The following is a 23,683-nucleotide window of genomic DNA, read 5'->3' as shown; positions in this document are numbered from 1 at the left end:
TGGGCATCCATCTGGCACATTCAGCCAGCACTGGTATTTTCAGTGAATCAACTTTCACTTTTCAGCATTGCATTGAGGGGCAAAATTAAACATTACTAGCATCTTTTTGCATAGTCTTTAAGAACATGGAATTTAATTGTTCAAAGTCCAGCTTACTAGTTTCATGCACTTATTAATCTCCTTATTCTTCTGCTCCCTTATTTAAAAAAAAAGCAAAATCATTAGAACAAGAGTACTTAGCTCCCAGGGTTGCTGTGTGAAATGAGATGTGTGTAAAGCCCTTAGACTGATAACCTAGTACATTGTAAATAATCAGTAGGTATTAGCTTAAAAATGATGTTTGTTATTGTGATACTAGATAATGAGGGAAGAAAAGGTAGGTGGATAGGGAGGGAGACCTGAATAAGGCTATGGCTCAGGCCCCAAAGAAAGGAGATTGCAGGACCACAGCTGGATGGGTTATCTCTCCTACATATCTGTTCAGCTAGGAGGCATTCATTCATTCATTCATTCACTCATTGAATAAGTGCTTACTGAGCCCCTAGTGTGTGTTTCAGCCACTGTGTCAAGGCCGGACGCACAGTAGCAAGTAAGAAGGACATGGTCCTTGCCTTCAAGTGTCCTTGGTCCAGCAAGGGAGACAGTGAGTGACCAGGACCAACAGTCCAGTGTGAAAATGCCAGAATAAGGGAGGGATGGGTACGGTGGAAACCCAGAGAAGGGACATCAAACCCCCAAATGAAGGGAGAGGCATCAGCAAAGCTGTCCTTGGTGGAAAACAATGGAGGGTGGTAGGCAGGATAATGTCTCCCAGATGTCCATGTTTTAATCCCCGGACCCTGTGAATAAATTACCTTACGTGGCAAAGGGGATTAAGGGTGTAGGTAGAAATAAAGTTGCTGATCTTGAGATATAGAGATTATCACCTGGATTATCCAGGGGGACCTAATGTCATTGTAAGGATCCTTAAAGTAGAAGAGGGAGGTAAGCGAGGAGGCCAGAGGGATGTGAGTGCGGAAGGACTTGCCTTGCCTTGGCTAGCTTTGATGGTGGCGGAAGGGGGCCTGGAGCCAAAGTGTGGGCATTCTCAAAGGCTGGAAAAGCAAGGGAGTGGTTTCTCCTCTTCAGCCTCCAGGAAGCATGCAGCCCTGCTGACACCTGACTGTGTCCCAGAAACCCATGTCAGACATCCGACCTTCAGAAGTACAACGAGTGTAAGTTGGTGTAAGCCACGAAACTGGTGGTGATTTGTAATAACAGCAACAGAACACAAACATCCAGAGCCAATGACACATCTGAGTTGGAACTGTCATTTTAGAAAATCATTCTGGCCACGGGATGGTACATGGATTGGAGGGACAAGGCGGAGTGTGGAGCGTGTAGTTAGGAGACTGTTGCACAGACCCTGGAAGCAAGGTGTGTAGACGAGGAAGGCTCAGAGGGTAATCGGCCAGCTAGGTCCCTGCAGCTGAGAACTGCAGAGCTTGGAATGGGAAACAGGCATGCGGAGAACAACGATATCTTGCAGAGGCTGTGGTCAGGGCCCAAACCAAGTACCATGGAAGCAGGACTTCCCTTCCAAAGAAGGGGCTCAGGGATGCCTTCCAGAGAAGAGGACACCATCAAGTCTCTTTGTGAGGCCCTCAAGTGGGCTCAGAGGAGGTTACGTAGAAGAATCAAATGCAGCTCTGGCTTTGCAGGAGCCCAGGGGTCAGACAGGTTAGGGAGTCAGGCAGGTTAATGTGGCCTTTCTTACGGGCCCTCCAGAACATGCAAGCTGGAAGCAGCTCTGGGCTAGAAATCAAGAATATGGATGCGTAGCCTGTTCTGGTCTTGCAAACCTGGGAGCCTTTCCAGAAGTCACTTCTCTGCCCTCTGCCTTTGTAATGGCCCCATATGCATGGGCCACTGCAGAGCCAGCGAAGTAACTTTGCACCCATGATCCGTGAAAGAGCCGGGAGGGTAGGGGTCATGAACTGCGTCTTGCCAAGGAGGAGGGGCGGCCCTGGAGCCTCCCTCTGGAGGTGGTCGAGCTTGCACGAAATGCTGGGGATTTTGTGGAGATCTGGCAGTCTTCCTGTGAGTCTCACACCTAGCAGCTGAGCTGAGAAGGGCTGCCAGCTGGCAGGCGCAGGAAGAAGGCAACAACGTCCTGCTGGGCCCAGACACAGTGGTCTGCTCTGCGGCCATGGCGGGGGGAAAACAGGGGTGTCCGGAGAGCTCTGGGGTTTAACTGTAGGGGGAGGTGGGCCCCAGAGTCAGCCCTGCCAGCATAGCTTGTGACTGCCTCCACTCCCACCGCACGCAGTGGGTGATGGGGAGCAGGGTACAGCAGGGCCTTCTCGCTGGTCTCTCTCAAATTTGTGTCTCTTCTCGATATTCCGTCACACCGCTCCTCTACCATGCTGGTCTGGGTTGCTGCAAAACCTCATAACTGGCCTTCCTCCCTCAAGCCTCGTTCCTTCTTCAGCTCACCCTCCACACTGTGTCCAGGCTCTAAAGCTCTGGTCAGATCGTATTGCTCTCCTGCTGAAACTCCTGCCATGGGGTCTCCTTGACCTCAGAAGAAAGTCTGTGTTCCTTAGTATCCCTTTGAAGACTGCTGAGATTGGATCTCTCTCCCCGCCCCTGGCCAGCCCGTCTTTGCTTTTTACTCAATGCTTTTACCTCTTGAATCTTAGCTTCTTTCAGTTTCCAGAATGTGCCGTTTGAGTGTTCCATCTTCTCTATCTCTCTCTCTCTCTCTCGCTCTCTCTCTCACACACACACACCCCACTTTGGACTTCTGCACTTGCTGTTCTTTCTTCCTGGGCCCCACTCCCCCCTTCTTTTCTTGCTCTTTCCCTGGATAACCCCGCCCAATCAGTCAAGGCTCACCTCCTCCAGGCAGCTTTCCTACCCTGCCCCATCTGTGTTAAGTGCCCCTTGGTCTCTGCACCTCCCCTATGAAACTTAAACTTTTTTTCCCCAGTCTTAAACTTTATCAATCGAACCTATAACCATCTCTTTAAACAGTTAAAGATTCAAAAATTTCCCCCCACTACAACTTAGTTATGCAAAACACTGTAGTCTTCTGAATTTTCTACCGCTGATATAATCTTTTCCTCAAGTTTCCATTTCACTGATAGCAAAAAAGTATTTCAAATTGCCAATTAAGGATACAGAACATCCTCTTTAGAGAAACTATTTAGTCTGTTCAAAGTTGAACTCCTCACCAGCCAACCCTCTGTCTCTTCCTCACCGAGCAGGCTCCCCCACCTCCACTCGACCTCAGGGCTCAGGTGCTCCAGATGGTACAAACATAGCCTGCTGGGTCCTTGCTCTGGTCACTGTATGATTTCTTACTTGAGTTGGCTCTGAGCCCCCTTGCGCTGGCAATCCGTTAGGATATGCATGGTCTTGGGTAGTCTTTTGAGAAGGGATATGTCCCAGAATCCATTGCCAAAGTCCAAATTCACAAGGTCCCCACACTCTGAAGCCCCCTTGTTCTAATCTTAGGTAGCCTTCCCCATCCCTGTTTCTGGGGGGCAGGGGGTTATGGCAAGGAGTCTTGTCAGCTTTCTTCTCTCTACCCTGTGGGTGCAGAAATTGGAGGCTGACTTGTGCCAACCTCTTACTCACCTACTGCTTCCCTCTCACAGGAGCTCCCATTGGCTTGTTGGATAAAGGGGCTCCCCTCCACCCCACACTCATCCCTGATCTGGGGCAGCAGCCCCCCGTGGTCCTGCTCATGTGCTCTGGGACTTTTCCCAAACCCTCGTTAGTATCTTAAGCATTTTAGATGCTGCCCTCGAGGCTGGGGTAGATGTGGAGGGGGTGCTGACTTCTAAGAGTCCAGAAAGAGGTTGTTTACCCTTGAGTCTGAGCTCCTGGCCCCCTAGCCTTCTCTCCTCAGCCATCCCTCCCAGCACTGGTGGCAGAAAGAAGGATTTTCTCCTTCCTTTTCCTGTCTGGCGGGAACTCCCCTGAGGTCATAACCTGCACCATCTGTGCATTAAAATAAGACACTATGATCTGAGTCAGCCAGGCCTGGCTTTGATATATAAGGGGGCCTTCGCTTCCGGCACAGGCCGGCTTTCAAAAATCTTATCTAGCTGAAGACACTACAAAGTCAGCTTTGAGATGCAAAGCCGGGCAGTGACCCCCTTTCTTCTCTAGACGGTATCTGTCCTTCTACCTAAGGTATGAATGCTTTTGATTTAGTGGGTGGGGTGCCATAGACAAATAGGATTTATGGGGAATGAAAAATGCTTCATTTTAACCTTTTCAAAACCATTATTCACCATGCTCACATTTGCACACACATAGAAGCATTAGTACACGTGTATCTCCTTCTAGGCTGTGGGGAGCTTGAGGACAGGGAATGTCTATTTTGCCATTGTATCCCCAAGGCCTGGTACATAGTAATAAAGATTTACTGGATATTCAAATGAATGAATGAATGAATGAATGAATGAGTGAAAGGCTGAATGCAAAAATGACTAAGTCTAGCGCTTGAGCAGAGAACGTAAACAAAGACCCATAATTAAGAAGCAGATGACAGGGGAACAAAGTTTCTAACTGCTCCCGGAGAAGAGCAGGGCTTGCGGGTAACTGTGGACAGATATTGGCATCGGTTTAAACACCAGTCTCTGTGACTCCAGCACCTACAGAATGGCCATAGGATTGAGCCCAACACCTCTCAATCTGGGGTTCAGAGAAACCCAGATATTTTGTACCAGCTGTTCACCCCTCCCAGTCCCAGGGGCGGGGAGTGGCTTCCCCAGACCCCGCAGTGAGACAGTGACAGAGCCCAGATGAGACTAGGTGTCCCAGCTCATTGATCGCAGAGGAAACCACATCTCAGTCAAAGATGCTGCTCTCACTTGGTGGAAAGGCTCAGTTTAGTTGTAGGTGAGAGATGGGCACAGTTTAAACCGGGGGAGATGTCCTTATTGGTGCTGGGGGCTTATGGCTACCCTTAGAGGAGGCTTTGGGCAGCCTAAGGAGAGCCAGGGACAGTAGACCGCTCCCTGCACACTCAACAGCTTGCAGCCCACAGCTCCTAGCCTTCCTTCCCCTAAGAAAGGCTGCAGACAGTGCTGGCTGGCTCTGGGATGATTTACTTCCCTGAAATACCTCAATTTAAATGCTAATTTCCCCAGAACTGAGGGGTGATGGGCTCTTGCATGCTGGTGGCTGTGTATTAATGTATCCAAAACACTCACACATATTCTTAAATTGGGGCAGGAGGGAGGGAAGACCTAAGGAGGAGGGGGAGGGTGGAGGAGGGGGTGGCGGAGGGTGGCGGAGGGGGCCAGCTTCCGCCGCTTGTCATTCTTGTCAGTGTGACTGAGAGCGCGAAACTAGACAAGACAACCTCCGTGGAAATGCTCTGTGGGTTTGAGTCCCTTGGAGGTTGGGTGCAGGTGGCATGGTGGGTGAGGAAGCCTGCCTCTCACCTCTGCCCACAACTGAACAGATGCTTAGGGGGCTTCTACTATGAGCAGGCGCTGTCTTGGGTTCTCTGAGGCTCGCGAAGGCATTCAGGATCTAGTGTGGGATTCGGGAAATGGGACCATCACCGAAGCGAACTTCGCATTGAATCCTGCTCCCAACTCCTTGAAGTCCCAAACTCATTACTCCCATTTTGCAGGTGAGGTCACTAAGGTTCCTAAAATGGGAGCGGCCTCCCCAGAGTCAGACAGCATTTGGGTCCATGTCTGAAGGTCTTCTGAGCCCTTGCCTTTTCCACCGCCAGACCCCAAGGCCACTTCTCGGATCTAATCACCGACAAGATGCATGAGGGAAAAGCGATAGGGAGGTTTTATTCCAACTGGGGAAAATTGAGACGATGATATGAAAGACGAGGTGTTTTTTTGACTGGGCCTCTTGCTTCCTGCAGGCGTTCCTCACCCCCACCGGATCCCCTGCTAATCGCCCCAGTGCGTGTGCACACTTGTACACGGTGTTCACCAAGAGGGGGAGGTCTGACCAACCAGTCCCTTTTCCCTTCTGGTCCCCACCACCTCAGGGGGGCTGGGGCCCCTGGCTCCTAGCTGAGCTCCGTAGGAGCCAGGGTGCCTGTGCACTTAGGAAGAGGAAGAAAGTCGGGTTTAAGCTCTGGGTGAAGGAGCTGAAATCTTAAATCCAAATTCCCAATACCCCTTCGATCCAGTGTCCATTGAGCACTCATTCTGTGTGCAGTTCGCACCGTGCTAGGCCCTGGGGAGGCAGCAGTAAAAGAGACAGGCATAGTCTTGGTCCCCATGGAGCTCACAGTTCAGTGGGCAAGGTGGGTATCATACGTGTCCCCATGAGCACATCTACAGTTAGGAGCTGGGAAGCTTTTTGTGGAAGAAAGGAGCCAGATGCTATAGGAGAGCGTAACAAGAGAACCAGTCCCGGGCAGATTTCTCAAAGGCAGGGAAGTAACGTGTGGTCTGAGTGATCAGCAGGCGATGGCCAGGTGCAGGGTGCAGGGGTGAGGGCTTTCCAGAGAGAGGGCAAATCCTCAGTGGGCCCTTTGTAGGAAGCGAGTATGCCCTACAAGGGGAACTTAAGGGCAATCAGTGTAGCTGGAGAACCAGGGGACAGGGCTCAGAACCTGAGGCAGGAGGAGTAGGCAGGGGCTAGATCTCCAAGGCCTTGCAGACCTTGCTACGTTGCTGGGTTCTCCCCTGGTCCTCATGAATGGAGGCACCTCCCTGTCCACTGCTGTGCCCCTAGTGTGCAAGCAACCCCTGCGACATGGGAGATCCGAATCGGTGTCCGTGGAACGAATGAGCCCTCGTACTCCCAGAGTCCTCCCAACTCCCCGGAGCCCAGGAGCTGCTATTTTAAAAATGTGATGAATCTTTTCATAGAATATCAACTGAGCTTGAACCCGTTTTCATGGATACTTTGGGGGAAATGTCTGTCTACAGAAACAGGGGCCCTGTCACTGAAACACGGCACGCACTTATGTACACGCACAGACCCACCGTGGGCACGAGAGCGCCCTCACTCCCGCAGAGTGAACAGCAGAACTGCCTTGTCTCAGGTGATGGGGGTGATCGGGGGCGCGGACCTGAGGTTGATCCCTTGGACAGGTGCTTACTGAGTGCCGGGCACTAAGCTAGGAGCCGCATTGGCTCTGAGTGGTCTTGGCCACTGTCACTTCCTAACTGCGGACCTCAGCGGGACAAGCTCCTTAACCCCTCTGAGTGTACTTTTCTTTATTTACAAAATAGGAACAATGATGGTAGGTGTCTCCCAGAGTTCCCATGCAGTTAAAATCACACACACACACACACACACACACACACACACACACACACACACATCCTGTCTAGGATATAGCTGATGATGAACAAGATGATTGATAAATAAATATTCCTCATTCTTCTTCCTGTCTTCCTAGTATTAGGATTAGTTGCCTTACAGTTTTTCTCCACACACGTACACACAAGCTCTGAGAATCTGAAATCGCTTTCTGCCAACGGTATTTAGCCAGCGCCCCGCCAGCATCCTGCGTCCCTTTCCCAGGTGGGTGGATTCTGAGCCTGCTGTCTGGGTTCTGTCTGAGGTTCTGGGCCGGGTGGAACTTTCCCGACTGCTGCTGTTCCCCTCCGTGTTTTTACCTCCCCAGAGAGACGGTCGATGAGAAGGCCCTGGGCGCCCTCTGCTGGCAGCAGCCGAGCAGGACTCGTGACCATCCCCAGGTGGCCGCCAAGGGACCTGGTCCTAAGGGAATGTCCTTGGTCTTTGCTCCTGCTGTCTTGCCATCCCCTGCTTCGCCCCTGCCTCCCTTTCTCCCAGCCTTCACACTGGCTCATGAACTCTCACCTGTGCATCTCTCCCCTCCTTCTCAAGTATTTCCTCAGGATCCTGCCTGCTTCTGAAAGCTTGGGGGGAAAAACCTTCTTCCAAGAAGACGGGCATCATGAGCCAGGCCCTTGGCCATCCGGAGGTTGCCCACTGAGCTCCTCCCATGGTCCCTTTGGGGTCAGATTTACCCACCAAGTGAAGCCTGGCTTAACCAGAAGGCAAAGGGATGCGGGGGCGGGGGCTGAAGAGAGGGGCTCTGTCTTTAAAAACAGTGCCAGAGAAGGTGTGGAATGGAGACCCTGGATGGTAAAGTGAAAAAACATAAGCTTACTTTCAGATCCCTCTTCCCAAATGCCCTCTGTGCCAGTCCAGGAAGGCTCTGCATGCCCTAGAGCCTCCAGTTCCCCACTGGCTGTGCCCAGCTCCTCGTGATGGAGGAGCCACATCGAGAAGAGAGCACCTGGCATGGTCAGGTCGGAATGAGCAGCAAGCTCCTTCTCTCAGCTGCACTCTGTCTGTCTGACTGTCTGTCACCCACGGGTGCTCTTGTTCTTTCGGCTTTGACAGCGCCCTGCCCCTGAGCCGTGGTGAGGAATGGACGCTTTGGGGCCAGACCAGCCGGGATCTCCAGCCGCACCGTGCTCCATCTGTTCAACCTCTAACCTGAGGGCTGTAACAGCACCTGCTTCACAGGGCTGGGAGGGGACGAATGCACAGTGCCTGGAACGGTGCCTGCTGCACAGTAGGTGCTCACGAAAAGGCTATTCTTATCATCATAACAGTGATGCTATTTCATCAAGGCAGACTGAACAGCTTTTGTAATCCTCGTCTTACCGATGAGAAAATTGAGTTTCGAGTGGTCCCCTCCAGGTTCTGCAGCTGGGGTGTGGTGTGGGCACAACTGGGGCCCAGTCTTCAGAGGCACTGGCATCTTCTCATGCCCACCCTTACCTGCCCATGAAACAATTCATGGGTCTCAGGGGGAAGGGTCCCAGAAACATCCAGCCCACCCAGTACTCCTGATAGCTGGGTCCCACTGATGTTCTGCGTGGCTAATTTGTTGTTTCCCCCGGTAGGCTGAGAAGATCTGGAGGACCAGGGGAGAATCCAGTCTCTCTGAATCCCTAGATCCAGCTCAGGGCTCCACACAGCGTGTGTTCAGCTGACGAGGGCAGGGCCGTACCTTTGTGGGAAGATCTGTATCCCCACCGGCCAACCTCACAAGGGAGACAGGAGGAAACGTCGTCCCTCAAACCCTGGCGAATGTTACATGCTCCTTTAGGGGCACTCCCATTGCCCCAGAAGGCTCTCTCTTTCTGTTCACATTGCTGTTCCACACAGCCAGGCTTGCAAACAGATCGTACACTGACCACAGACACTTAGGAGAAGCCATGATCACAGGCACACACACAAAGGCATAAGCATGTACAGCTCCCCAGACAGACAGGGGTACACCCACAAAGGCACACGAAGTAGCATGCCTCAGTGTCCCAGTGGGGACCCAGAAACTCACAGTCATGCACACGCATGCCCAGAAGACACTCCCAGGCCCAGCTGCCTACCTTACCAAGTGTGCAGTCAGCAGACCTGGGTGCACATTCCAGCACTCACCACCTCTTAACACTGTACCACCTCTGACCTCTGAACCCCGTGTTTTATCGCCTGCAAAAAGAATATAATCATAGCTATCTTGCTGTGAAGATTAAATGATAAAATGTATGCATAGTGCTTAGCCAGACCCTAGCAAATGATAAGGATCTGAAACTTTGTAAGAGATGATGGTGATAAAGGACATGGGGATAATGTCTCTTCCTCTGGACTCTGAGGTGCTTAGGGGTCAAGACGTGGGGAGCTGTTCACTAAATGAATGAATCGATGGGGTGCTTCATGGGTGCCTAGGGTGAGGTGCGCGCCTGGGGACACGGAGTACAGACAGGAAGTGACCCAGGCCCCCGTGGTGTTTGTGCGGCTGCTTCTGAACTGCCTGAGATCCAGCCTCCAAAGACATTGCTTTGGCATTCGCTGTTTTTGTTTTCCTCTTTCTGATTTTCGTTTCAAGGCTGCCCATTCCAGGGGGCACGATGAAGTGATAGATACCCTTCTCCCTTTGTTCTTCTCCTCCCCGTCCTCCTCCTCTCCAGATTGTAATTAGGGTCTCAAATTCTGAGGGTCTCTGGATAAGAAAGGACCTCAAAAGTCAGATGTTAATACAGAAATGACTCCGATACCATCCGTACCAAGTAGCTGTCCAGTTCCCTGCTTGCATACTCTCAGGAATGGGAAGCTCACCACCTATCCTGGCAGGCTGTTCTGTTTGGAGGCAGGTCTGTTGCGTAAAAGATTGAAGCCTGCCTCTGTGTGGTGCACTGTACCTACCCCGCCTGCCCTAAAGACTACCTTTGTTCAGGGTTCAGTCCCCTGAGGTCACCCCGAGGACTGTCTTGGAAACAAAGTTTCCTGGGATGGCCCTACAAGGAAGGAAGAGAGGCCCCTGAAGAGATTAGGGCAAGAGAAAGAGCACTAGACTGGGAGTAGGGGTGGGGGGGAATCCGGGAGCAAGTCGCTCCCCTTCTCTAGGCCTCAGTTTCCCCATCTGTAAAAGGGGGAGTCTGACCCAAAAGATCCGTTAGGACCTTTCCATGTGAACACCCACCCGTTCTTTCAGGCCTTCCTGCCCATTTCTCTCCAAGTACTCCATGCTCTTCTCCGTTCCCTCACATTCTGGCTCACCATTGTCATTGCTTATGCGAGGGGCTGTTTAGCAGCCAAATATACAGTCTGTAGTGCATCCGACTGTGTCTTCAGCAATTGGCAGCTTTATCCCATTAAGTGTTTACAGCTACCCTGAGATCTCACTTTATAGCAAAGGAGACTGAGGTTCTGAGTGGAGCAGGGCTTCCTCCAGACCGCACAGCTCGTACTCAGCGGGCCAGGACTCGAGCCCTAGCCTGCCAGATCCTAGAGCCCGTCGTTAGCACCCTGTTCTCTGAGCTGGGATTCGGGGAGCCGGAGTCAGGGCAGCAAAGACGCGCACCCGCTGGGGAATCTCTCTGTTCTGACGACCAACTCCCCGCCCCCCCTGCCCTGCAGCCCCCGGCAGCCTCCACACCCTCATTCGGCAGTCTTTCTGCTCCTCTCCACAGGGAGAACAACTTCATCAAGGACTTCCCTCAGCTGGCCGATGGGCTGTTGGTGATCCCGCTGCCGGTGGAGGAGCAGTGCCGGGGGGTCCTCTCCGAGCCCCTCCCGGACCTCCAGCTGCTCACTGGTAAGACGCACATGCCGGACCTCCCCCAGCCTCTCCGACCACACACCTGGCCTCTCCCGGTGCCTGTCAGTCCTCAGCACATCCAAGACGGGCCTCTCCAGGCCTCCTCCTTCCTGCAGGACGGAAGGCCAAAGGGACCTGCCCCTGTGCGGCTACTGCCCTGGGCTGTCCAGAGCTAGGGGGTTCCCTGAGACTCCAGACTCGGAGCCGAGCCAGACGGACTCTGCACATTTCAGGGACATTAACTGTAGTCGCCCTCCTGGGCGTCAGAGCCACAGACCTTCTTCATCCCGCATAACCGGACCTTTGGACCCTTTGACCTCCCCATTTCCCCTAACCCCCCAACCATTCTACTCTCTGCTTTTATGAGTTCGACCTCTTTCAAGTCTACATAAAAGTAAGAGCATGCTGTATTTGTCTTTCTGTGTCTAGGTTATTTCACTAGGTTTATTTTTAAATCATTCTAAAGTAAAATCACTGGACCCCTCAACCGGGAGCCTATCTTACTTGAAAGAGTTTGTTACACCAGCTTGATTTTGAACATGGGCGTAAGCCATCCTGTGGGGTGGGTATTATTTTCCCTGTTTTATAGATGAGGAATCTAGACTCAGAGAGGGGACAGGACCAGCCCAAGGTCCCACAGCACGCCTGCCAGCATGAGAACCAGGTGCCATGGCTCCAAGCTTCTGCCCTTTCCACTTGACTCAGCAGCTCCCCGCTCCCGCTCCTTCTCCCCCACAGGGAAGCTGTCTTCTGCAGGCTCTGCCGGGGCTCCATATCTTCTATCCCACCCAGGATGCCCTTCTGCTCCCCCTCATCTTCTCCCAGTTCCTCTTCTATCCTTTGTGGAGGGACTTTCCTAAGATGAAAGGGCCCCGGCTCTGCTTTTGTGATACAGTAGTTGGGTATCTCAACTGCTGCCCAGGGAGAATGGTCCCCCTGACGAGTGATAGACGTCTCACCGAGAGGGAAGTTGTCCCCTAGGGAAGACCCTGCAATGTGGCTGACTTAGGTTTCAGACCCCCTCTACCCTTGGGAGCTCCACGATCCTTTCCTATGAAGTGGCACAGATGGGACAGAGGACCCACATGTGCTGAGGGTCTCCCAGGGGCCATGCACCATGCGTGTCTGAATCCATGTAACCCTGCAAGGGTTATTGTCCCCCTTGAAATGGATTAAAGAAATCCACATGACTAGTCTGTCATTGAGTCAGGATTTAAGCCCAGTGGGTCCAGACTCCAAAGCTGATGCTGTATCCGCGACCCTCCATCACCTTCTTGACCTGTCCTCCTTCAAAGAGGGCCCAGATGTAGATCACATGAAATCACAGATATAAAAATGCTTTGCAAAGTCTGTCTAAAAACTACTGTGCCTTCCTTAATTTTCATAAGATCACAGAGTTTCAGAGCTGACAGGGACTGTTAAGGGCATCTAGTCTAATCCTCCTTAGCAATGAAGAGATCAGGTCTGTATTAGCCCCACTGAGTAATGATTCCTTTTGGATACCCCCAGTGACAGGGGGTTCAGCACCCCTTAAAGCAGATAGCACCATGGTCCAGGGGGAGGTGCTGTGCTCTACAGGGAAGTCCCCTGGCTCTGTCACTACCTTTGTGTGTCCCGGAGCACTCTCTCCTCTGAGCTTCGGTTTCTTCTTCTGAAATACGGGGTATCGCAATTACTTGTCAGCACTGGGTGACTACTAAAGATTGTGGGTGTAAAATGCTTGGTGCCTCGTGGTTCTGCATTAGTGTTTCAAGTTGTTAGGATTATTTGTCTGGATTTGAGGATCTTTGGAGGCACCCTAATAAGGAAACTGTTACATTTCTAGATTAAAAAAAAAAAATTAATTACCTGGAAAAGTACCTCCCTCCATTGCAGAGCCTCATTTTACCCCTAATGTTTGGTGAAGATCTAGGGATAGGGTCGGGGGAGATGGGGGTCAAGGATGAGTAAGGACTAGGGGTGGGCTTATGATGGGGAATAGGATGCCGGTGAGTAGGTGAGCCAGTAAATCGGCATTTGTTGGGAGCCTATTATTATGTACCAGGCTCTGTTCTAGGCTCTGTAGCAGTGAGAATAATAAAGACCATGGCCTTGACCTCAAGAAACTGACATTCCCCTGGAGGACCTTATATTCCAGACTGGAATCCAGGAAGGACCAAGGATGGAGGGAAGTGAAGGGCAAGGTAATGCCCACTTATCAGGAGTGAGGGGGAAAGATGATGGCTTTATACATATCTCGGTAATCAAAAGAGGTAGTGTGTTTTGTTTCTTTTGGGCATCATGCCACCCGATGAATGAACTGTATCCACAAACTGCTTCAGAATGCTCTGCCTCCCTCTCTTGAGGATGGGCCCCAGTTGCCAGTACCCAGTCCAAGCCTGCTGTGAATCAGGAAGAGCACAAAGGATGGGGTAGAGGCTACTTGGCCACAAGTGCCTGGTCTTCCTGTGCAAACTGGTTTCTCCTCCCTGACTCAAAACACGGCCTGTGCTTCCTCCCCCACCCATTCTCCTTTCCTTCCCAGCCCCTCCAGAGGAAGGACAGGACAGGCAGAGGAGATAAACAGAGAGGACATATTTATAACAAAACACCTCGCTCCAGTAGACATATATTTGGAGATCATGAATATTTTACTTTAAAATGAAAGCTTCCAAAAAAATTATGTTATTCCTGAAAAGGCTAAGGAGGGGGGGGAAAAGTTGACAGTAATGGACAACTTTAATACAGCAGTAATGTCCAGGAAGAAATCATTTGTTCCAATGAGATTCTCATTTTCATCTTGGTATCAAATATCTCTTTAAGTGCCTCCTCACCAGGGGACAAGAGAAAAGGACAGAAAATGTGCCTACCATTTGCAGAGGATACATAACAACAATAATATTAACTGCTGATGTGACTAGCATTTCTTTTTCGTGTATTTCTTCCTGATTGTAAACAAAGAGAGTTTTCAGTGCTTAGAGCAGAAAATTTAGAAAATGCAGATGAATATAAATCAGGAAACAAGAATCTTTTATACACCACCACTCAGAGTTAACCGCTTGCTAACGTTGTGTTGTTTTTGTCTTTGTTCATTCTTTGTCTATACCTGTGTTTCCCAAAATGCATTCTATGGAACATGAGTTCCAGTGAACCCTCTGGAAAAACGGGATTCCTCGGTCAAAAAAGTTTGCAAAATGCTGTATACTATTACCTTCCTAGAGCTTTAGAATGCATAGTAGTCTAGTCAAGGTGCTAAGAAATTATACAGATTTTTAAAAATCCTGTTTAACTTTGTTTAACGCCGTTTTGCAATGTGAGCCTTTCTGTATGTGCACACGTATGGGAGATCCCTATGCACATCCCATGTTTCCATGTTAGGAAACAGTGGTCCGCACAGGGGTCAGCAAACACAAAGGGCCATATCATAAATATGCTAGACAGCTGCTCAACGCTGCTGTCATCGAGCAAAAGCCGCCATAAAAGCGATAACGCAGAAGACGGGCTGTGGTTTGCTGACCCCCCAGTCTGCATGTACAGCGTTGCTAGGTCACCGCAAGACTTCCGCTTCTGTTGCCTTATTTCAGTCTCTACAATGCACCTGTGAAGTAATGTCAGCATAGGTAGCCATAGTATCAGATGGGGAAACTGAGGCACGGGGCTGTCTAATGACCCGTGGCAAGTTGCCTGCAGGGTTAAGCAGAATCATTCATTTACTTTGGCTTGCTGGCAAGCTGTTGGGAAGAGAAAAAGCAGGATGGGGGCTGAGATCAGAGGCCAGAAAGAGGCCTGGAGGCAGGTCCAGATAAAGCTGTTGGTTCCGTGAGAGCCTGAATGCGAAGGCTGACCGTCCGCCTATTTAGAAGCAGTGGCCATTCCACAGAGCCCAGGGCTGCAGGGCGGGAGTTTTGGTGAGTGTTCTCTCAATGCCGGCCTCCCGTGACCTTCTCATTCTGTCCTCCAGGAGACGTCAGGTACGACGAGGCCATGGGTTACCCTATGGTGCAGCAATGGCGGGTTCGAAGCAACCTCTACCGTGTGAAGCTCAGCACCATCACCCTCTCAGCAGGTGAGGACCGCTACTGGGCGGCCAGGGGGCTTGGGGTAGCTCAGCACATGTTCCCAAGGACTTGGGGTGTGCCGGGCCCTGGGCTTGGGGTGCTGAGGGAATGGGCTCATGTCCTCCCTGCCATGAAGGAGCCCACAGGGAGGGTGGATGGGCAAGCAGACAGTGACATCCTTACGTTCAGGTAGGTTCTATGCAATAGTGAGGCAGTGGTACCCCAGAGGAGGGAGATGTCTGTTTTGAGGAATCAGAGGGGCTTCCTGGAGGAAGGGGTGTCATAGCAGTGTGGGGATGGGTGAATAGGAGAGGGGGTAAATGACAATCTAAGTCACATTTATGTTCTATATATTCCAGTCTTGTGGCTTATAAGTTCTTCTGGTCTCTTCTCATTGGTTTCCTTTCCTACCCATCTCTGATTTAGCAATAACACATACCCCTCAACATGCATACCCCCCACCCCTGGCTCTGCCTGCACAAACCCTGTGTGTCAGCTGATGAGGACAATTCGTAATTCTCAGAATGGAACATGTTCTTTCATGCCTCTGTGACTTTGCACATGCTGTTCCCTCTCCCTGGATCTCCTTGTCCAGGGAACACATCCTGCAATACTGGGAGACCCGTCCTGCATTCTCCACTTCCCCCAGGATAACTCAAGGAATTCTGTGCAAACAACTACCTGTATTAAAGCACCGATGTGCTCGATTCATATCTGAGCTGTGTCTGTTTCCCCCACTGACCCAAGAACTGCGGGTACAGTGTGGGCCCCATCCTTTTCCGTATCCCTGTATCCTATGCTGCTATAGTCTGTAACAGAGAATCAACACAGGCTTCATACTCTTGTTTGATAAGGAATAAAAAAAAAAATGAAACCTGAAAAATTGGGAATGAGTGGAGGACTCTGGAAAGATGGTGGTTTTTTATCCCGGCTCTTAATCGTAACACTGCCCCTGGGTTATTGTCCAGGTACTTTCCAATGCATTTGCCAGCACTTTTCTTATCTTCTCTTTTTTCGGTATCATTTTGTCCACGAGCAACACGAAACTCTTTTAGCCTAGGAATCAGAGGACTTTCCGGTCTGGGAAGTGCAAATATTAATTACCGCTGACATTGGCTAAGCACTTTATAATGTCTTATATCTTAGGACTTCTATCAGTCCTGTATGGAAGACATTATTTATCCCATTTTTTTTCCAGATAAGGAAACTGAGGGTCAGAGAGGTTAAGTAACTTGTGCAAGGTCACACAGCTAGTAAGTGACTGAATAGGAAGAGAGGAGGGATTTGACTGCAGTTTTGTCTGCCTGGTAAAGAGCCACGGGTCATCTCCATGGTGGTGTTATTTATTATTTAAGAGAAACCATCTCATCATTAACACTGCTCTATTAATTACCCAGTTGCATGAGTTAACAGATTGGTGGTGAGGGGTGTTCTCATCAAACACCCATTCTTTGAGGCATGTTTCTGTTTTCCCCACCACCCATACCCTCGCGCCTCACTCGTGAATCAGACTGTGATGTATCTGTTAAAACTACAAAGGTGTATCAGCTTTAATTAATCAATAATGATGCTCTTGAGAGCCCCCTTGTAAATCACATGTTGGCAAATTGGAGTTTATGTTTAATGTTGAAGGAGAGCTTGCTTGCTCTTTCACAGTTTACTTTGATGTGGCACAGAATCCATTGCTCTTGTAATAATGGCGGTTGGTGTTTCCACCATGTCCCGGGAACTGTGCCCTTGTACCTGGTCAGGGTGGGGTGGGGAAGGATGCTTGTGCACTGCCAAAGACAAGGGGAATCGAGCTTCTGCTTTCAAGGTGGTGCCCATTGAAGGTGCAAAGAGTAGGTGCTCCTGGCAAGGATTGTGTGAACAGCTTCCTGGGAGGGTGGGGTGACTTTCCGGAGCCTTAGAGCATAGGAATGACTTAGGGAAGAAGTGGGGAGGCCCTTTCCAGTGAATGATAGTGTGTATGTGTGTGCATGTTATGGTTTGGGGACTGTAAATGAAGAAAGGATGGTGGAAATCTCAGGTCACATTTAGGAGACCTAAGAAGGCTGATTTGGCTGGATATAAAGCCTGATGTAGGTGGCTCATGGGAGATGCCCTTGGAGACCTGGAATCCCAGGTAAGGTCACTGGTAGTCTGGCCATTGGTAGCAGGAAGGAGCTCAGGCAGGGCTTAAGGCTCTTGGCAGAACAGCTTGGTGACCTGCCTATTGGAAGAAGGAGCACAGCAGGGAGCTGTGGTTATGGAGTGATTTCTGTGCAGGCTTCATGCTAGGCACTGAGGACCTAGGTCTCCTTGGCATGGGATTATGGCCAGAAGAGCAGCGAGGAGGCCCTTGACGCTGTCAGGAGAGAGAACATGCCACTGTTTCAGGAAGGCAGAGGCAGAAAGGGAAGTAGTATCCTAGGAAGCCAAGCCAGGGATCAGATCCGAGGATATCAGTATCTCTGCCGAGCCTGGGCCAGAGCAGCCCCAGGGCTCCGGCTGAGCGCAGGTCAAGCCCTGGGTGACTGGGTGCAGTGGAAAATGCATATGCTTTGGAGTGAGAGCAAAAGGGGGTTGGGGAGACCAAGGAAATCATTCGCAGTCTAAGCTTTAACTGCTCACGTACACAGTGGGGATTGCAGCGTTGGGGCTGAGGCTGAATTGGAACCAGCGGGAGTAACAGCAAGCAGTGTGCTTGGTGCCCGTTAGTTGCTGGGACAGACGTCAGCTTTGAGTTCCTGATGGTGACTTTCACGTCCCATGACCTTGGTCGCCAAGCTTGAGGCCTTCCCCTGCTGTTGGTTCCCTCTCGGTTGTAGTGTCTTGTGTGTCGACCAGAGACAGTAACCTTTGCTGTGTGAGCGAGGGGAGGTTGCTATGCCCCTTCAGACCCCGGCAGCCACCAGACTGATCTTGTGGTGACACCAAATCCAGGCTGGAGAGAGCCCCCGGCCACTTAGACCTCCCAGATCTGACCCCCTCCCTGTGCTCCTGCTCTGTCCAGGCTTCACCAACGTCCTCAAGATCCTGACCAGGGAGAGCAGTCGGGAGGAGCTGCTGTCCTTCATCCAGCACTACGGCTCGCACTACATCGCAGAGGCCCTGTACGGCTCCGAGCTCACCTGCATCATCCACTTCCCCAGCAAGAAGGTCCAGCAGCAGTTGTGGCTGCAGTATCAGAAAGGTAAGGCTCCTGCAAGCTGGATCCTGGCTCTGCCACGTCTGAGCTGTGTGGCCTTAGGCATTCCCTGCCCCTCTCTGGGCCTCAGGTTCCCCGCAGACAGGATGAGGGGCTGTGTGATGATATCCCAGGATTCTTTCAGTTCAGGCATTTTCGGAGACCCTAAGGTAGCGGGCTGGGCTCCAAAATTCCTGCCTGTACTGCAGCCTCCTCGTTTCCAGCTCTCCCCTGAAACTACCGTCGGGGAAGAGTTGGAGGGACGGGAGCCGCGTCTCCTTGACACCTCCTTCTCTCCAGCCTCTGGGAAGAGCCCAAGAAGAGCTCCGGCTCCTCTGGGAGGGCTCACTTTGTGTCTGAGGGGACAGTTTCCGGTCTGTCCTGTGGAGAGCATTCTATCCTCAGGGAGGGTCCGCAGATCGTATGTCCCTTCAATCCTCAGCTGGTATCAGAACTGGGATTCCTCGGGCCAGACTCTGCCACTCATCTTGGGAGCTTCGGTCCCTTCCCACCTCCGTTTTTCCCTTCCTGTGAAATGGGCGCTTAAGTAGTCATTCCTGTCCACCTTCCACATGAAAGGGAATCAGTTTGTGTCATACCATTTTGAGAAAGACAGTAATATTCCATACTTGCATTATGTGTTTTAACAGGTCTGTGTATTCGCATCCCCATTTCATAGGGGAGAAAATGAGTCTCAGTCACGCCAAGTCAAGTGCCCATAGATACCCAGCTAATACGTAGCAGGGTGAGGCCTGCTTCCTGTTATCATTGTTATTAAGGAGAGCTCACGATGGATGGAAAGGGTGGGGTGCTCACACCTTCTTCACATGGCTCAGCCACCCCATCTCAGAAACCAAATCAACATAACTCTTAGAACCACAGAATGTGGGAGCCACAAGGGACCTTACGGGTCTCACTGGGCTTAGCACCCCAAGTTTGCAGTTGGGAAAACTAAGGCCCAGAGGGAGGAGGAAGCTTGCTGAGTGTCACTGAGCTCCACTAGGTGGGTCCAAGACCAAGTGGGGTGCCCCATGCTCCCCATCCAGGGCTTTTCATGCCGCCCCTCCTCCCCGACTGGATGAAGGCCCGATGCACCTGCCTTTGCCATCTCCAGAACCTTTCCTTTTGCCCCCAGGGGCTTGCACCCCCCACCGTGGTCTCACCCCCCCACCCCTGCCGCCTGTGCGCAGCTGTGTGGGGCACGGGGTGGTTTATGGATGCAGGGGACATAATTGAGTTGTCTGGGAATAGCCATGTTTTTATGGCTGTGACAATGATGGTCTTTAAGGAAGTGCATTAAATCAATAGGAGTCTCATTGTCCTACCCTATAAATAACGTGACACATCATTAAGCAGGGCAATAAGCTTCGGGACTTTGAAGTAATACAATTAGGTTATGTTTATAAAAACCTTCGCTCACCGTGGCCACTGCGCCAGCTCGCCTCGGCCCGCGCCTGTCATGCTCAGTACCACGTCATCTCCATCCCCAGCTGCTTCCAGGCCTCGGACTGTTTCCCTCCAGAAAACCCCACTCCTTGCACAGTGGATGCATGGACTCCTGTTGCAAGTAAGATGGGTTGGGGGCAGAAGGAATGCCGAGAGAGCAGCTGGGGGCCCCCTTCGAGACGCCAGGGTCCTCAGGGTTGCCACAAACTTGCTGGGAGAACTTGGTGTGGTAGCTTTCTCTCTGAGTTGCTTGTGCAGAGGCATGTTTCTTTCTTTCTTTTTTTTTTTTTTAAAGATTTTATTTATTTATGTGACAGAGAGACAGCCAGCGAGAGAGGGAACACAAGCAGGGGGAGTGGGAGAGGAAGAAGCAGGCTCCCAGCAGAGGAGCCCGATGTGGGACTCGATCCCGGAACGCCGGGATCACGCCCTGAGCGGAAGGCAGACGCTTAACGACTGCACTACCCAGGCGCCCCCAGAGGCATGTTTCTTGCCTCTGTCACACGCTTGCTCCCAAGAAGAGCACAGGGGTACGTGGAGGCCGCCTTAACACTTCTGGGTGTGTTCCTCGCTCTCTCCACCTGCTGTGACCTAGATGGCACATGAAACACTGCGGTTTTATTTCTTTAAAATGTGGGAGCGATGTTTGCCGGGGGGAGGCTGAGAAACTGGGGATTTTCCCCCCGAAGAACTGGAAGAACTCTGGACTCAGGGCTAGCGGGTGACCTTTCTCTCCCCAGCCGTCGACTCCGTGTCATGGGCAAGTGCTACACAAGTGCCCCCTGGGAAGAGGGTCAGGATGGGTCTGGGTTTGGACGTGGCTCACTCTGGGGGCAGAGCTGTGGGAAGAGAGAGAGCTAGCGTGGTGCTGGAGCGGGACAGACAGGCTTTCAAGTCCCCCGTCTCTTCTTCCATCCCTGCCGGGTAACGTCGGGCTAGGAACTTCTAAGTTTCCGTGTCCTCATGTGTTAAATGGGGGATAGGGATTCCTCGCGTGGCTTTTGGGAGAATGAAATGAGATAATACAGGTGAAATGCCTGGCATGTAGTCAGCACATGGAAAATGATAGCTTAGAATAAAGCAAAACTTGTGGGCAGGAGCTGAGGATTCTGGTCCTGGCTGCATCTCCTGCTCCCGTGGGATGCACCTTAATCTCCCTGTGATGCACCTGTGTCCCTAGAAAAGGACAATCCCTGCAAATATCCTTTCACCCCAGAGAGTGGAGGGGTGGAGGGGTTCCTGGAGTCTTTGAAATCTATGTTTAGCCCCACGTGGTGGCTTGTCCTTGACTGGAAGGACCAAGGCTGTAAGAGAAGGTCAGGAAAAGAGACCCAATGGGGCCTGGGTAACAACAAGCACAGGTGTTAGTACGACACTTTACAGTGTATAGTGCTGTGGGTTCTCCCACGCACCGCTTGAGGCAAAGAAGGCAAGGATCCCACTCACACCTCCTCTTAGACCAGGAAACCTGAAGCTTAGAGAAGAAAAGGGGCTCGGTGGCATCCCAATTTATGAGTGAAAGGGACGGTGTTTGAATTCCAGCCTGAGCACGGTATTCCCTGCAGCCTAGATGATCCGGGGGCCACAGAAATTAGACACAAATGTCCCCTGAGTAAACGGTAAGCCTTGGTAAAGGTTTACTGAAGATGGGGCTCTGGCTCCTGTTGGGATCTGGGGCAGCCCCCAGAAATCATTGGAAAGCCCAGGGGCTTGGGGGCGAATGTGCCTGATTAAAATATTCCCATGAGAGATTTGTTTTACTCTTTTTCCCCAAGTGCTTCTCAGTGTGCATTCCACAGGGGGAATAAAAAAGAAAGTCACATTTATCGTTCATTAATTCTTTTGTTCACTAATATTTCCTAAGTGCTGCTTCTTGGCAGACCTTATGCCTGATGCTGGGGCACCGCAGGAGATGGGATGTGGGTATTGTCCCCATGTTGTTCATCCCCCATCTGTCTTAGACATCCAACATTTCACCATTTTTTTTAACCCACTGGTAGACAGCTGGAAAGAGGGGGAGGAAGGCACATGGTAAAGAACCCAGTCACTATCATGTGATAGCCCGTGTCTATTCTTCCATGTGCCATTTCTGATCAGTTAGGGAATGGCTTATCTAGTATGGAGGTCATGAAGGCCATTGGCCAAGAGCGTTATGACTAGCAATGGCTGCTGTGATGCAGAAAGTGGGGGGCGGTGGTCTGTGTATCGTTTTCCCTGCAGCAGGGCAGAGTGAAAGCTAAAAGGGCAGACCCACCTTGCAACACTGATTCCAGGACGGCGCTGTGCATGCCAAGAAGGACTGGAAAGATCTAGGCAGGGAGGCGGGGTCTGCTACCACCAAGTGGGTCTCCTCAGCATTTCGCCAGTTTGGAGGGGACCAGAGCACTGAACAGGCCAGTTAGGTGGTGCCTGTCAGAAGCCAGGAAGACCTTAGAAGTAGCCCAAGTCATCCCTGGACCTTCCAGGCCCAAGAGTGCTTCGTGTGAAGCCTGTGAGTCTCCTCCAGCCCTCGCCTCTGCTCCCAGGCCATGCCCCAAGCACCACAGGTAGTTTTCAGTCTCTTGCCTTCAGCTTAATACTTTCCCTGCATGCTGCTGTGGTTCCTGATGTGTGTATATTTTAAAAAGCTACCTGTCTTCCAATTGGGACTCCATTTCACTCTTTGACTTGATATTCACATATTCTGCCTTGCTGTGACCTTGATCTACGCCTTTTTTTAAATGTTTCTTTATTATATTGTTAGTCACCATACAGTACATCCCCGGTTTCTGATGTAAAGTTCGATGATTCATTAGTTGCGTATAACACCCAGTGCACCATGCAATACGTGCCCTCCTTACTACCCATCACCAGCATATCCCATTCCCCCACCCCCTCCCCTCTGAAGCCCTCAGTTTGTTTCTCAGAGTCCATAGTCTCTCATGCTTCATTCCCTCTTCTGATTACCCCCCTTTCTTTATCCCTTTCTTCTCCTACCGATCTTCCTAGTTCTTGTGTTCCATAGATGAGAGAAACCATATAATAATTGTCTTTCTCTGCTTGACTTATTTCACTTAGCATTATCTCCTCCAGTGCCGTCCATGTTGCAGCAAATGTTGAGAAATCCTTCTTTTTGATAGCTGAGTAATATTCCATTGTATATATGGACCACATCTTCTTAATCCAGTCGTCTGTTGAAGGGCATCTCGGCTCCTTCCACGATTTAGCTATTGTGGACAATGCTGCTATGAACATTGGGGTGCATATGGCCCTTCTCTTCACTACGTCTGTATCTTTGGGGTAAATACCCAGTAGTGCAATGGCTGGATCATAGGGTAGCTCAATTTTTAACTTTTTAAGGGACCTCCACACTGTTTTCCAGAGTGGCTGTACCAACTTGCATTCCCACCAACAATGTAGGAGGGATCCCCTTTCTCCACATCCTCTCCAACAATTGTTGTTTCTTGCCTTGTCTATTTTTGCCATTCTAACTGGCGTAAGGTGGTATCTTAGTGTGGTTTTGATTTGAATTTCCCTGATGGCTAATGATTTTGAACATTTTTTCATGTGTCTGTTAGCCATTTGTATGTCATCATTAGAAAAGTGTCTGTTCATATCTTCTGCCCATTTTATGATTTGTTTATTTGTTTCTCACGTATTGAGTTTGAGAAGTTCTTTGTAGATCTTGGATACCAGTCTTTTATCTGTAGTATCATTTGCAAATGTATTCTCCCATTCCGTGGGCTGCCTCTTAGTTTTTTTGACTGTTTCCTTGGCTGTGCAGAAGCTTTTTATCTTGATGAAGTCCCACAAGTTCATTTTATCTTTTGTTTCTCTTGCCATTGGAGATGTGTCATGAAAATTTTGCTGTGGCCGATGTCATAGAGGTTGCTGCCTATGCTCTCCTCTAGGATTTTGATGGGTTGAGATACGCCTTTTATCATGATTTGAACTCTGTACGAAGTTACCCATCCTCTGGCTACCCTGGATAAA

General features: G+C 50.7%; 1 protein-coding gene across 1 annotated transcript in view; it reads left to right on the top strand.

Moving 5' to 3' along the window:
• The window catches only part of ASTN2 (astrotactin 2), an 844,435-nt gene that overhangs the window by 598,959 nt on the left and 221,793 nt on the right, over positions 1–23,683 (top strand). The window contains 3 exon segments of the mRNA XM_040631793.1: positions 10,932–11,056; positions 15,000–15,104; positions 18,092–18,271. Coding sequence (XP_040487727.1) covers positions 10,932–11,056; positions 15,000–15,104; positions 18,092–18,271 — 410 coding nt within the window.

Source organism: Ursus maritimus, unplaced genomic scaffold, assembly GCF_017311325.1.
Source record: "Ursus maritimus isolate PB19 unplaced genomic scaffold, ASM1731132v1 scaffold_17, whole genome shotgun sequence".
Lineage (NCBI taxonomy): Eukaryota > Metazoa > Chordata > Mammalia > Carnivora > Ursidae > Ursus > Ursus maritimus.
This window is presented reverse-complemented; position numbering and strand designations above follow the sequence as displayed.